Source organism: Neomonachus schauinslandi, chromosome 2 (genome assembly GCF_002201575.2).
Source record: "Neomonachus schauinslandi chromosome 2, ASM220157v2, whole genome shotgun sequence".
Lineage (NCBI taxonomy): Eukaryota > Metazoa > Chordata > Mammalia > Carnivora > Phocidae > Neomonachus > Neomonachus schauinslandi.
In genome coordinates, this window is record NC_058404.1 from 164,331,996 (window position 1) to 164,347,918 (window position 15,923).

Below are 15,923 nucleotides of genomic sequence, written 5' to 3' on the forward strand. Positions count from 1 at the left end.
CTAACCCTTTATTTATATTCAGGCAATGAATACCAGCTGCTATGAGGATGACAGATGATAGGACATTACTGATTTTTCCATATACAAAAAGGCCATTACAATATTCTGGGAAAAGGTAGGCTCTGGGATTTTCCTTCTAAACTCTGGTACCAATTACTGTTGGGTTCAGTGACACGTACAGGAGTGATGACAGGTTTTTGTACACATGATTTATTAAACAGTTTATTTTTAAAAATCATTAAAGAAAGCAGAAAACAACCTCCAATAGCCATGTGGGATTTTGAAAGTTCTAGAAATCAGTCTCTATAAAAGACTATTTGCAGTAATATCAGACAGTTACAAAAAAAATGTCAGACCAGGACAAAGAGGCAGCAGGAGAAGATGAAGCCCTGAGGATAACAGATTAATAGTCATAAGATCTTGATACACACATAGAACATCAGCATGGAGATTTCAGGAAGGAGATTCTGGGTGGTTAGTGGCTGGCAATTTTCAGATGAATAGATACTGAATTTTAAAAGAACTCAACAAAAATAGATGATCTTGTAACATCTGGGCTTAGTTGGTAAACTAGTCTCTTTGTTCCAACTAAAGCCAACACACATGATTTGCAACAAGCAACTAACTTGCTATCGACATTCCTAAAATGTATTTAAAAACAAATTTTTCTAAGAACCTCACGGAATCCTGCTGAGAACCACCTGTATTAGTCTCAATGCATAATATCTCATTTTTAAAGGCTACAACACCAGAGACCTTGCAGATTGTTTTCAAATTGATTGTTTCATCTTGATCAGGCTATTGCAAGTTTTAGAACACAGGAGATTGCCAAGCAGGCTACAGACTGAGCCGACTGGGTCTGTCCTACCTACGGCCTATGTTTCCCAGCTGACATCTGCACAGAGGCAGACCTCATAAAAGGTCTTCTCTGGCCCAAAAGCAGAGAGAGGAACATATTCCTACCGAACCCTGGCACCGGTCTGCCCCTTCCCCCTGAAGGCTCCGCCTCAAGAGAACATTGAAATGAGCAGAGACGGATGCCTTACATCGGCAGTCAGACGACCAAAGGCATCTTCCTGGAGGAAATGAAAAGCTATTAATAATCACTAACCACATTTTCAACAGTACAGTTATTACCCTATTTTAGGTACACTGTCATTTAAAAGGTTCTTTGGAATTTTTTCTTTGGAAATTAACCATTTATAACATTTTTTTTTTCATGTGGCAATCTATCCTGCGTTCTAACTGATCTAAAAACTACTTTTTTTTTCATTAAAGAAAATTCAGATTGGAGTCTGCTCGCTGAAAGCATTTCCCTGGAATCTGAGATCTCCCAGTAAAATAAATACATCTCAAATGAATCCCTTAGGAATGTCTGTACGTCTAGGACAATTAAAATGCTTTTACAAAATCCAAAAAGTTTCATAAAAGCATTTGATTCGGGATGAAATATTTCACCTCCTGAAACTCAGTTCAGGTCAAACTGCAACCTCTCCTCCAAATGTATCTACAAACACACAAGAAAGGTCATCACATCAGCTTTTCCGGGCACAGAAGAATCTTCGTGTCCCTTCGGGAAAAATCCACCTCATTCCTGCTTGCTAGAGGGGCCTCTTCAAAGTCCCTCTTCCAGATTTGAAGGGAGACTTGCCGCTCCAAGGAGGATACCCTGCTTCTTTTTCTTTTCTTTCTTTCTTTTTTTTAACCCTCGGAGGGCCTCGCCGTCCCTGAGGCCTTGGTTTCCGAGAAGTCTGAGTCCAAAGTGGTTTCACGGACCAGACGAGCTCCCCTGCTCGACAGCACGAGACGGTGCTGACGCCACTGTCAAGGCGGTAGGCGGGCCGGACGGGCCTCTTCTCTCGGACTCGGCAGCCGGGCGCTCAGCATACCTCCACGGCGCCGGGCCCGCCGTTCCGGCCCCTCGCCACTTCTTGAGAGCGTCTGTCCTCTCCTCCGCAGTCAGTCTGTCCAGGTGCTGAGCCCTCTGAACTGGAGACGGGAACAGGGATCCCTGAAGAGCCCGGTATGTAAACCTAGGTTCCGAAAGGCAGCACAGAATTAGAGTCACCGCAAACGCGGCTCGGGACACCAAAAATACTCACCAACTGGAAAAAGTAAAAGGGTCTGGGGGCCCCTTGGCCTCCTTGGGGTAAAGGGGAAAGAGAAGCACGCTGTAAGATGGAGACAACAGCACTACTAAATAAGTTAGTGTTTGCAAAGTGCTGAGGAAACAGGGAGTGCCTGTCAAATAAATACAGAATAAAACCTTTAAAGTAGAGGTCCCCATAGTGCTACGTCAGAGGCTTAATGTTTCTTAGATGAAATGAGATAATACACGCAAAGCAGACAGCAGCACACAGTGCGTGTTCAAACAACGCCAGCTGTTAGTTTTCGAGGACCAGTGTGACACATTACTGCACACCGTCCCTTCCGGCCCCAGCGGGCAGCACGGACGCGGGCACGGCATTCTCATCAACCTCGTGGGTCTCCCACGCGTGTCGTGGGGCTTCACGCCCTCAGACGAGGGTCCTCCACAGAGCCTTCCGACATCATGCCACCTTCCTTCCCGGTGGCCGCTGAGGGGGCTGAATGGACCCATGTCACAGACCTGATCTCCTCAGCCTTTGGTTGTCCAGCCACACTGCTGGCCTTCTCTCTAGAGCGTGGTCCCAAAAGCCAATCTCTTCATTTTCACAACTTTGGAAATCTGGATAGGCAGAGAATTCCCCAAATCTAATTTCTCTGGGTTTAATAGGCCTTCCCTCAATCTCTTTTCTCTCACATTTTACTCTAAGCAGCAAGAAGAGACCGGGCCAGACCTTCAACACTGAATAGCCAAGGTCATAGTTCACAAATTCTGCTTTCCACATAACGGGAAAACCCACTTTGGCTAAGTTTTCTGCCGCTGTAGTGCCAAGATCCCCCTTCCTCAAATTTCTAGCGACACGTTCCTCCTTTCTTTCGGACCCCTCACCAGCCGTGCCTGTAACATCCACATTTCCAGCAGCATTCTGTTCAAGGCCGCATGTGCATTTTCTCAGATGATATGATTTTCTCCACCTGTGCTGCTTCTCACTTCCCTCTGAATCCCCACCAGCAGGAACGGCAATGTCCACGATCATCTACGTTCTCTTGGAGACGTCTAGTATTTTTCTTTTTTTTTTTTTTTTTAAAGATTTTATTTATTTATTTGAGACAGAGAGAATGAGAGACAGAGAGCATGAGAGGGAGGAGGGTCAGAGGGAGAAGCAGACTCCCTGCCGAGCAGGGAGCCCGATGTGGGACTCGATCCAGGGACTCCAGGATCATGACCTGAGCCGAAGGCAGTCGCTTAACCAACAGGTGCCCCCGTCTAGTATTTTTCTATCATGTACTTTACAGTCTTCCAGTCCCTGCCCACTACCCAGTTTCAAAGCCACCTTCACATTTTTCAGCACTTGTTAGAACACTGGGGGTGGCAAACTTTCTTCCTGGGGGGCCAGATAGTAGTATTTCAGGCTTTGCGAGCCAGATTGTCTCTGTTGGGACTATTCAGCTCTACTGCTGTGGTGCAAACTCAGCCAGAGAGAATACAGGAATGAGTGTGTCTGTATTCCAATAAAACTTCACGTGCTTTTAAAAACAGGCAGCGGGCCACATTTGGCCTGTGAGCCACTTCGTCAACTCTGTTAGAGAATAACCTAAAATCACCATTTTGACTCTCATGTCCTGTTTTAAAAAGGTAGAACAACTATGTGGCACAGTGTTTCCAGCTAAACAGACACACTTTATAAAAAATATAAAGAGAGAGAGAGAGCTATAGGTTAAAAATGCACACATACTTCTTAGCCATCCCCATCCTGTACAATATTAGAAATTCAAGTTAAACTAAAATGGGAAAGACAACTGAACTCAGATACAGGAGGGACGTTTTCAGTGCTGACGGGCTGTACAGAGACCACTACTTGTCTCTCAGTCCACATTCACCCATTTTTCCTTTTAGAAACCCTCAGATTTTCGCCACTCTGACTCGACATACTGAGGACCTAGTTAAAGGGATATGAGCAATGATGTGCAACTTCTGGGTCACGCCATTACAAAGACAAAGCGAAAAAACCCGCGACAGGAAAGCCGCTCGCGCTCCGTTTTCTCTCCTCCTCCCTCCCACAGACAGGCATGTGGGGGTGCTGGCGGTGAGTCATCTCCAATCATGCAGCTGAGGGCAGCACCCTTGGGAGTTGGTGGAACAAAAAGCCAGAGGAAAGGATCCTCAGATAACCCTGTGGGTGAAGCTGCCCTATCTTTGGGGAATGGCAACCCGATGAGAATTTTCCACGAGAGAGAAAGCTCTCTTCCAGGTTGCTTAAACCATTTTTGCTCTCTGGTCAAAGAGTTAAAACCTATGTTTTCACTAGGACACAGACTGACTTCTCCACTGGTAAAGGGGATGGTCCGCCATCATTCTGAGCAGTTGCCTGAAGCCTTCTAAGCCTCTGATCTCACTTCCTCTCTTGCGGATAAAACCCCATACCTGGGCAGAAGAGCGATGCACGTCGTGAGGACGCAAACCAGGTAGAACACGGGGTCCAATATGTGCTCCTGCATAATCCAGTAGGGGTTGGACGGCGGATTGCAAGTGACACACATGGCTCCAAAAACCAAGGCAAAGAAAAAATAAGACAAGATGCTACCCGCAATGACCAGCATGTGGATCCAGGTCTGCAAGACAAGGAAGGCGGGGGGAAATGAACACTTACCCACAGGGTTTTGCATCCCTATGAACTCTGCTCTGTTGAAGAGACAACGTGTCTAAGCAATGAACGAATGGTGTCACAAACCTTAGTGAATACAAAACACAAAATGCTGAAGAGATAAGAGCACACTTCATGGAGAGCTCATACCACTGTTTCAATTTTGTAAAACGGAGTCAAATGCCAAAAGGTTAATTTTGATGACTTTTCTATTTTATATTGTTCAATGCACCATGAAGTGTTTGGATTCTTTTTTTTTTTTTTTTAATACAGTCACTAATCGGCCTGCTTCTTCATTAAGGTAATACTGCAATCCTCAAACGTTACCCATTCTCATGGCTGGTAGACATTACTGTTGCTCACCGATATTCTAATTTCATTCCATTGTAAGCATCTGGAAGGACTGCATTTCCTCGCGCCCTTGAAATTAAGCACGGCCATGCATCCTGCTTTGACCAATGAAATGTGAATGGAAGGGACATGAAAAAATGTTCAGGTTAGAAGCACAGAAGAGCTGGTGTGCAATTTTCCATGCTGCCTCCTTTCTTTCCATGATGACCAAGGAGTTCCTCCTTGAGGATAATTCCAGATGGTAAAGCTACAAGACACTGCCTAGGGCACTGAGCTGCCCCCTCAGAGGACAACTCCTCTAGAGCTATCTGGCACCTTAGCTAACTTTGCACAAGCAAGAAACAAATCTTCGTGTCTCACCCCTTCACCTAGCCACCGTTGTATCTATGTATAGCTCGAAATTTTTCTTGGTATTTTTCTGAAACTGGCTTACTATTTAAGTAACTTCATTTAGAAGGAAAAGCAGATCACTGCCTTAAATGTCGTATCACCATTACCTGTCATGAGAGTGCTGAGTCTGATCTTTGTTACAGAGGGAAACTCACATAATCCGAGCCATGAAGGAGCATCACCTTCACATGATGTGGTGTTCAGTGCTCTTTGCGCAGGGGAGAGTAGCACCTAAAATCGTAGTGGATACCCGAGTGGAGTATGTTATTCTTTTGGGGGGTAGCACTGCCTTTATTATTTTCTAAGGCTAGAATTTTCAAACGAGATCCAATTTTCTCCCTCTTCCTCTTCCCCTTGCAAAGTATTTCCCCTCAGTAGGTCTCTTCACAAGCGTCACAAAGACTGCTCGTTTTTTTTTTGGTAAAATGTACAAACTGCTCAGAAAATGTGGGCTAACTCCTGATGATCATCACGCCTGTAAAACAAGGATTTTTAATTTTTTCTTTCTTTCTCAAATGTCTTTTCTTCTCATTGAATCCTACTGCTTGATTTTTTTTTTCCCCTTAAGATGTGCTTTTGGCAAGTGAGACAGGAACTTGATGGAGCTGATGCATTTCCATAAAGTGATACAGTTACAGTCAAGAGGCAAAGGGGGAAAGCAGACAGGGAGATGGGAGGTACTGATGACATGAGGAGCCGGAGCGTGAAGGGAAGCTGCCTCACATCCTCAGAATGGCTGACTCCTACTGACAAGGGACCTTCGGAGGCTGTGAGCTCCAGCCTCCCCGGGCATGAGAAAAGCAGTTTAATGATGTGTCCTTTATATAACAGACACTGTTTTCCTGGGCACCTGGCTTTCGCGCTCCCGCTTCCTGGTGCGGTCAGTGCGGATACCCGGCGCAGTGTCCCTCCCCTAGCCAAAGCCTAGCACTGAAGCTAAGGAGACAGAATTCTGTCCCCTGGGATGAAACCTGGGGCACAATGAGGCAGGAGCAGAAAGAAAAGGGCTGCAACCAAGTCAGAGCACAGCAGGGCAAGCCTGCCCATTAGTGTGTTCCCCGGAAGTCCGGAGCCACTCTGGTTCCTCAGGACCGTTTGGTTTGGTTTGACGGTGGTTCTTCAACACATCTTTAATAACTTTTCTATTTGCTCAGGTTGCTGTTGCTCATAACCAGTGAACCCAAGACCCTTTGGAATGCTACTAAATGTCAGAACTGATGACAATTCCTTAGGGAGGAACCAAAAGTGCCTACAAAATTGTTTAAAAATGAAATCAAATAGCTATTAAAACAATGCCAAATATTTTAGTTCTAGAGTTCCCTTTACTCTCCTGGTATTTTCAGATTTTAACCTTTTACTACACCTATTTAGGTTTGTACAGTTTGATTATAGCAGGTTATAAGCAAGTGATGCCAACAATATTCTTTAGAAATGATTATAAATCATTTAGAAAAAATTATAAATAATTTTATAACTGCACATAACATTTATTTATTTTTAATTTTTTTTAAAGATTATTTATTTATTTGACAGAGAGAGACACAACACAAGCAGGGGGAGTGGGAGAGGGAGCAGCAGGCGTCCCGCCAAGCAGGGAGCCCGATGCGGGGCTTGATCCCAGGACCCTGGGATCAGGACCTGAGCCGAAGGCAGACGCTTAACGACTGAGCCACCCAGGCGCCCCTGCACGTAACATTTAAACTATAACCTCATGCAGCTATTTCTGTTTAAAATGCACTCAGGATGGTAAACATACCCCAAACACTGGTTAGTCATTTAATCATTTGTTTATCCAGCCAAACATTTTTGAGTACCTACTGTGTGTCAGTCCAGTCCTAGATTCTGGTATATGGTAGTCAAGAAAATAAACAGGATCCCTGCCTGTCACAGAGATTATAGTCTAATGCAGAAGATAAACATGAATCACATAGTCACATAACGATGAATAATAAGAAATTATTATTGGAGCAATGAGGAAAAACAAGAGGATGGTATGAAAAAACGGATGATTAGGGAAGGGCTCTTGGAGGAAGCAGCATTTTTGCTAAGACTGAAAATAATATGCAAGCTAGGGAAAGTGCAAGGAACCAAGGGAAGAGTAAGAATACTCCCCTCAGAAGAGATGGCAAATGCTAAGGACCTGATGTGGTAACGAGCTCACAGTATCTGAACTGCTAAAAGAAGGACAATGTGGCTCCAGCCCCTGAGTAAGTGGAAATGTGATCAGAGAGAAAAGTAGAGGAATCACTGCATGACGTCCTTTAGGCCATCTCAGGGCTTTTCAATTTTACTCCAAGTGCAGCGGGAAATGACTGAAGGGTTTTACCCAAAGGACAGCAACAAGACATGATTTGTGTTTCAAAAGGATGATTCTGATTGTTTTGTAGAGGATGGCTGGAGGAGTCAAGAGGAGAGGCGGGTGGGAGGTCTAAGGAGACGTAGCATTAGTCCTGGAAGTGGCTTAGGCTATAGCAAAGACAATGCCATCGGAAAAGAGTGACGGGCATAAATAATCACGGAAGTGGTTTATTCTCCAGAGATGGGTGGAATGTTCTTCATCGGCAAAGGAAGGTTTACAACAAAGCTCTCACTATCTGAATCCTACACATTAGCTTTGCGGCAGAGAGCTACCGTACAATCATTTTGATGACGAGAATTAACTATCATTAAGTCAGCAACTAAGATAAAAAAAGACCTAGATTTAAATGAATGGTAAAAATTCTGGAGGGAAGAAAATATAATTTTTGTAACATGAGACATTTTACTGTGATAAAATCATCACTTACTATAGTCAGTATACCAGGATCATGGCACGACACCTCTCTTTAGTTGAGCTGAAAGGCATGAGCATGATCTTGAAGAATGTTGGTCATTGAAATGTAATTGTTTCTTCAGCTTGACTCGCCATGGATACCACCAAGGGGACCAGGTAGGTATTTTCTACTTTCCCTGGCTATACATCAACCTCAACACAACGGCACTCAACAATCAACAAGAGCATCCATGAAATCACCTTTCTTATTTGGCATCCTTACTCTTCTCGTTACCATGTGTTTTCTAGGCATTAAAGCTTTAGCACAATCACTGCTAATAGAAGACATTTCCCCCAAGCAGTTTCAGGCTACTTCCAAGGCAGGAAAACCACTCACCAAACTCTTGCTTTCAATCACCAGGTGGAGGATAATGATGAACAGAGCAGCTGTGTTCAGGGGGTTTCCAAATGCAAAGATGTCAATGTCTGAGCCCTGGTAGGTCTACAAAGAGAGGACAACAGGTGGTGATCTTGGAGAGTTGTCACACTTGGTGGTTTGAGTACCATCCCTTTATTTTATAGCTCAACTGAGGATGGAGTCCCTTCTTCAGTGTTGCTCATAAAGGGTCATGTAGGATAAACTTGAACATTTCCGAAAGAGAGACTGACTCTTGGGCCATCTAATCTTTGAACTTTTCAGTTGGAATGCCTCTTTATCCTGAGCCATAATTCATCTTCCTGGAACCTTACTTACGTACTTACTTTACTTACTTACTTACTTACTTATTTATTTAACACAGAGAGACAGTGAGAGAGGGAACACAAGCAGGGGGAGTGGGAGAGGGAGAAGCAGGCTTCCTGCTGAGCAGGGAGCCCGATGCAGGGCTCGATCCCACGACCCTGGGATCATGACCTGAGCCGAAGGCAGTTGCTTAACTGAGCCACCCAGGAGCCCCTTCCTGGAACCTTTTACTTACACTTCTGGCTCTTTGAGGTACAGAAAAATACCAAATATGTCCCATTTAATAGAGCTGCAAAACTTTGAGGTAGCTATTCAGGCTACCCGAGGGGCGCCGGGATGCTCAGTTGGTTGAGCATCTGACTCACTTCTTTAGGCTCAAGTCGTGATCTCGGGGTCCTAAGATCGAGTCCTGCGCTGAGCTCTGCACTCAGCACAGTCTGCTTGGGATTCTCTCTCCCTCTCCCTATGCTTGTGCATGTGCTCATTCACTCTCTCAAAAAAAAAGGCTATCCTGAGTGTATGATCTCTGCTAAGTAAATATCCCCTCCTCTCCTATGTATATGTCCTCAAACCCTTAAAGTTTTCTTCCAAGGACACAATTTTCTGACCTTTCACAATTCTACTTGCTCTCTTCTGCTTACCTTCAGATTGCCTTATCTGTATCCCTCTTGAAATGCAGTATACCCAGAATACTCTAGCTGGCAAATTCAAGTCATTTTGTTTAAATAAAGAACTAAAGAACTGAGGTTGTTAACTTAGAGTTTATCAATTTTTTTTTCAATACTGTGCTTTTGTTAACACCAATCCATGATCAAACCAGTGTTTTCTTCTGGGTAGGGGTATATATGGGTGGGCAGTTATATCATGCTTTGTGCTTGGGATTGGCCTGAATTTTAAAATTCATTTTTATACATGTTTTGTTTAGTCACATTTCTTCTATTCTTCACCTATAAAACAGGTTTTTTATTTTGGAGAGACTATTTATAAGAACTTAAATTTAATACTATGAATATCATCCTAGTAGATTTAACCCAGCACTCACTAATAATTGATTCCATATTCTGACTTTGCCTCTCTGATTTTGACTCATCTCATTATATGCCTGGACTCTCAATTTTATCCAGGTCATTTACAAAATCTATCAAGCAGCACAGGGCTAAAAAGGAGACTCATGAGGAGTCAGCTATGTACTTCTCTCCAAATTTAATCCATTGTCTAACATATTTGGGGTAGGACTTTACAATTTAGTCAGTTAATGATCAACTTGATTATATGAGCAAGATACCCTAATATATCCATTCCATATGCTGAAAAGAGCAACAAAGAAGCATCACTGATTCATTAATAACACACACTTTGAGTGAATAAGGACTCACATAGTAAGGCACAAAGAAGCAGACCAGGCTTTGATAAAAGGCATCCAACAAGGTGATCCAGAAGGTAAGGGGTAGGTATGCCTGAAAATGAAATAGATATTGTGGAGGGATTAATAAGAGTCAAAGCAATGTCAAGGAACAACACAAGCCAATAATTGTTTTTGCTTCTCCGAGAAGATTATATTCCTTTATTTTCTTACTCACAAAATAGGTGGGATTTGTAAATAGTGGTAGAAGAATATGGTGTGAAGTTGAATAATAGGTGAAAAAGTCCACGGAGGAACTCTCTTCAACTCATGTCGCTTCTATCATTGGATCAACCTGGAATCTACTTGAAATAGGGATAGTAGTACTGATTTTCCATTTCCTATTGATCAGAAAGTGCCATTTCAAAAACTTCTCCAAATCCATCTACTTCTGTTTCCATTCTCCTTCACCACCAACTCTCTTTATGAATGACTGAATAACCACCTAACTGGCTTCTTTGCTTCTTCTCCTATCCCTAATCCAATCTTCCACAGCGGTCAGAAGGTTCTTAAAAGCTATAAATCAGGTCATGCCACCTCCCTAATTAATCAAACTGACCCCCTCCAATGCCGCTCCGCTGCATTTCCAATACAACTTAAGTTCCTTCCCACGGCCTGTAATGTCCTGGAGGGTGTGCCCACTGGAGCCCCTGCTCTCCAGGGTCCCACCCTCCCATTCTTATCCTCATCCACTATGATCCTACCACGGGCACCTTCTATTCTTCAAACTTGCCAGACCCATTCTTTCCCTGGGGCTTCTCCTGTGCTCTTTTCTCTGCCAGGATTCTCTGGACCTCCCACGTGACCTCCCACATGACCCGCTCTTCATTATTCACATCCTAGCTCAATATCATCTCCTCACTGAGGCACTCCCAGACCAGTCTAAAAGTTATGCCCACCCCATCACTTACTACCATGGCATCCTTAGAAATCTCTCATCACCATCGGAAATAGTTTAATTTGTTTACCTAATGATTTTCTGGTTCTCTCAACAGAATGCAAACTTCATACAGTGGGGCTTTGATTTTTTTATGCAAGTGATTAAAACAGTACCTGGTACATAACAAGTACTCAGTAAGTATTTGTTGGATTAATAAACTATTCCTATATAACTTTTCACATGCTGAACTGCTTCTAACCAAAAGCGTACAGAAAAAAAGAGAAAGTTCAAGTAGAGACACTAATCAAGTGATGGAAAACAGGTTTTCAAACAAGAGCCATCTCTGGTTGAATGTTGATGTGTGTGCAGAAGGATTCTGAGGCTGCGTCCAGACCCCGGAGGAACAACCGAGTGTTTTGGTTTATTAGTGATATATGCCATGGACAAAAATGGCAACACATGTATTATATCCCTGAGCTAGTCTTCTCTTTTCTTAACATGTTCTCAGTCTTATTTCCTTCCAAATGTGAAAAGGATGGCATTTCCTTGGAAATAAGCAACTGTCTTCTAAATAACAAAGTTTTGTAAATACACAAATTCTCCACATCCGTTCTTCTATTCTTCAATACACTATACTTAGAATTTTAAAATCTATTCTTTAAAAAAAAAAACCTCTTCATCCTCTGGAAAATCAAAGCAATGAGGATTTGTTGTTTCTAATATTGTTACTGTTACTGTTCCTTTTCCCTGTATCTTTTTTTACTGTTTCCTCCTTAAAAATGATGGGATGTTCTACCTATCTTTCTTCATCCAAAGGTTCATAAAAATCTAAGCAGAAGCACAGTCAAATGACAGAAGAGAACGTGGTAGAATCAAAGGGGCAACCAAAATGCTACTAGACAAGAGCGAACAATTTGGGGATAAGCTAAAATGTAACTTCAAGCTACTGGAAGAATGGAAGCTGCTCAAAAAACCCTAGAGCAAAAAAGGTAAAAGCATAATTACTCCACAGTCCTGTGAGTCGGGGGACTCTGGAAGCAAAGGACAGGAAAAGATAAATGAGAGGCTGGCGAGATGAACTCATGGGATCTCCTGGAATCTGAAAGGGAAAATGTGGACACGACGTCAAAGCCAGGAAAGGTGGCTGTGTGGGTGAGGAGAGACGGGTAACAGATGACTGCTTCTCGGGAGGGAGGCCTCTGTTGCAGCCTTTCAGATCATCTCCTCTGGGGAGACATTCCGTAACCCTAGAGAGTATATTTCATGACGCCGAAGACAGGAAATGGCCCAAGCATAAAACAGAATTCGTTTGAAGGCCAAGGTCAAAGAAAGGACAACTCTTCTGGAAGGTAAACTCAGTGAAATCCATGACCTTCTCCTAAGAGCCACATGCTGGGAATCCGCCTGCTATTACCATGTATTATGAAACTGGCCGGCTCAACAGAACAACGTGTGCAAAGGATGGATAACAGGGTTCAACAACAGGAAACAGTGACCTCAACTCTTCCAAGGGTAAGAACCAATCAGTCTGTACAAATGGGTTTTTAAAACCCCAGCTCTAAAAACTCTGAAGATCCCCCTCACTTCTCTTTCTCCAATGGACTTGGAATTGAATTTAGGCCAGGGGTTACAAGACAACCTTCATTAATATCAATCACCCATCCCTGCAACCTGGCCTTGAACTTTAAGTCAGACTGGATTCCTCTAGGAAAACCCCATTTAGTTCCTTGATCTAAATGGACTAGATGATATTAAAGGATTACGAGAATTTCTTCTTCCCTGAAAGTTGAACGTGTGACTTCCCTGTGTTGGCTGCAGCAGGTAGCCTGCAGACATTAAGTTACTCCCCAGCCTGGAAAGAAGTTCAAGTCAGAATAAAGTTAGACTGATGAAGATAAACACACTTTAAATTTGGGATTTCCTCAAATTTCTGGTTAATTCTGGGGAGGGGGTAAAAATAACAATACTGAGAGCTTAATATAGCTGGAACTTTTATCTTACTTGATCCTCACATCATCTCCATAAAGAAACAGAAGAACAGGCAAGTTAAATCATTTACCAAGGTCACACACCACAGAACCAGAATTTAAACTCAGGCTAAACATAACCCATTATTTCTAACTGATCTGGGTCAGTGTCTTTAGAACTATGAGTGAAGCACAACACACAGATTTCTCATGGTAGGTCTGATTTTTGCCTGCCCAGTACTTCTCTAGGAAACCCTTCTTCCCAATCCTGTCCATGTGATTCAGCTCTGTCCTCAGGAACAATAAATGTCCCAGGCCTGGTCAACAAGAACATGATCTTTTTTACTAAGCCAGTTGGAGCTGGTTTCTGTCACTTGCAGCTGAAAGGGTCCTGACTAACAGAGTCTTCCTCTCAAGACTAGAATATCTGACTACAATTTGGGGATACCTCAGCTTTGCCCACTTACAGGCATCTATAGGTTCCTGGCCTTCCTCAGTCTCTGTGATCCTGACCATGCACTTGTGAGCGCACTTTGGATTTCTGGCCATGGAACAGCACAGCGGAGGCGGGAGGAGACCCAGGGACTGAAGACAGCACCAGTGTTCTTTCTGCAGCCCCGCGTAACGGTGGACAGCATGGGCTAGAGATCCAGAGTTCACCTGCACCGCCCTTCAGAGTTCACCTGAACTCTGTGACATGGGCTCGTTACTGAAAGTACCTTCCTGTGACTGACTGTCCTCGTCTACACAGTGGGAAACGAGAGCACTGACGTGCAGGGTCGTTTTGAGGATTAGATTTATGTATATCAAGCACTTCGAATAGTGCCTGGCGTTTGGAGGCGTTACATAAACGTTCATAAGTGCTTTATTATTATTAATTTTGTAGAAGATAAATAAGAAAGAAAAGAGTTGTGAGACAGCTAGCCCAAGTAATTAGCAACCACAATCCTCTAGGTAGGAGAAAATGAGGACAGTGAGAGAACATTAGGAAGGGGGGACAGATATCAGTGATCCATCAGAGGGAGACAGGTAGCATGAAGATCAATTAAGTAGAGGCCAGGGCTTGGCTTTAGGGACAGGAAGCCATTCAGATCACGCCACTAGGCTGCAGAATAGAGCCTGAAAAATTTATTTTGGCTTTAGAACCAGACTAAGAAGGATTCATATCCTGCCTCTGCTAAACATAACCCATTTTTGAGATTTTTGGAAAATTTTGTGAGATTTTTGGAAAAATTACTGAGCCCCTTTGAAATTCAGATTCTTCATCTTAGAATGGGTACAATACCAGGTTCTCCCTCAAAAAGTTCTGTGGAGATAAATGAGACGGGAGGTTTAGTAGTTCACACAAGAGATGGCACAGTGAGGTCTAGCAAATCCTAGACATCATGAGCTGTGGAAATGCCAGATTTCTTCAGATAAGTACCTAAGACCTTCCGCAGTTGTACCTCTGTTCACCTCAGAAGCAAGTAACTTCGTATCTGCCGTGTTAGCAGAGATGTTCTGGAACAGCCACACAATGCCAAGAGTTTGAAGCAGTCCTGAACGGAGCACATTATTGGAGCTGGGCTCACTGGAACGTGCCCTGGCTTGCACGGCGGATGCGTCTCAGTCCAAGCATTTCTGCCTCGGCACCTACCTCTGATTTCTGACCACCCTTGTAAAGTTCCGGCAGCTGCATGAGGGTCTCTGCAGACACATCTTTCTCCAAGACACCATAAATGACAGGAGGAGCGGAAGTGAAAAGGAGGTTGAACAAGATCAACACCCAGTAGTCAGTCATGGAGGTTCCTGAAAATCCACAAAAGAACTGGTACCAGAAAAGGAGGTTCACATAGGCCTAGGGACACAAGAGGGAACATTTGCATCTTAGAAACAAACAGCCACGTGTGCATGAGCGCACAAGCCACACGCTGCCACTGTCAGCTGCGTGATCCCAGCCTCTCTCCCCCTCACCAAATGGAAGACGACAACTTGCCTTGCCGTGTTTTTGGGATTCGTGTTTTATTAAAGGAAAACCCTACATACGTATACACACATACGTGCACACACACACGCACGCCCCTCACTGTGTAGCTCTGGCCCTGTTCTAAGAGCTTTACAAATAATTTGTTCAACCCTCCTAACAACTTGGGAGTTACTGTGGCCCCATTTTACAGATGAGGAAGCTGAGGCACAGAGAGGCTAAGGAACTTGCCCAAAGTCATCTGGCTAGTAAGTAACAGAGCCAGTATTCAGACTGAGACACCGCTTCTACATGGAGAGATCCTAGCCCCGGGCCTGGTATGTAGCAAGCACACAACAGATACTCATCTTCCTGCTTTCTAGGTTCAAAATTACTTTTTAGTGGTGCCAGCCGGGTAGCCAACCATCCCAGTGAGTCCGGGACGGAGGACATTCCCAGGACAAGGACTCTCCCTGCTAGCACCGGGACAGTCCCAGGCAAACCCGCACAGGTGGTCACCCTGGAGGCTGGAAATGTGCATCCTACAGTGTTTCCTCCAGTATTTAGTCGCAGATGAACTGGCCCATGAGAGCTAAAGCTCTGTGCCCTCAAGCAAGGCAGGCCCCAGGAAAGGACGCTGGCCTTAGATTTGTGAGATTAGAGATCCAGAGTTCACTTGCACCGCCCTTGAATTTAGCAGTCATACTCAGGGCCTGAAGACACTTCCTGCTGCTTTTTTCCACTTTAGGCCATTTTCCTAACCTTTC

General features: G+C 43.9%; 1 protein-coding gene across 1 annotated transcript in view; it reads right to left on the minus strand.

The window, feature by feature from the left end:
* Nucleotides 1–253: 253 nt before the first annotated feature.
* The window catches only part of ATP10D (ATPase phospholipid transporting 10D (putative)), a 74,048-nt gene continuing 58,378 nt past the window's right edge, over nt 254–15,923 (minus strand). Inside the window, exons 18-22 of the mRNA XM_021701654.1 lie at nt 14,851–15,051; nt 10,342–10,422; nt 8,621–8,725; nt 4,511–4,698; nt 254–2,033 (exon numbers count right to left, since the gene is read on the minus strand). Coding sequence (XP_021557329.1) covers nt 1,769–2,033; nt 4,511–4,698; nt 8,621–8,725; nt 10,342–10,422; nt 14,851–15,051 — 840 coding nt within the window. The 3' untranslated portion in view covers nt 254–1,768. The remainder of the gene's footprint in view (nt 2,034–4,510; nt 4,699–8,620; nt 8,726–10,341; nt 10,423–14,850; nt 15,052–15,923) is intronic.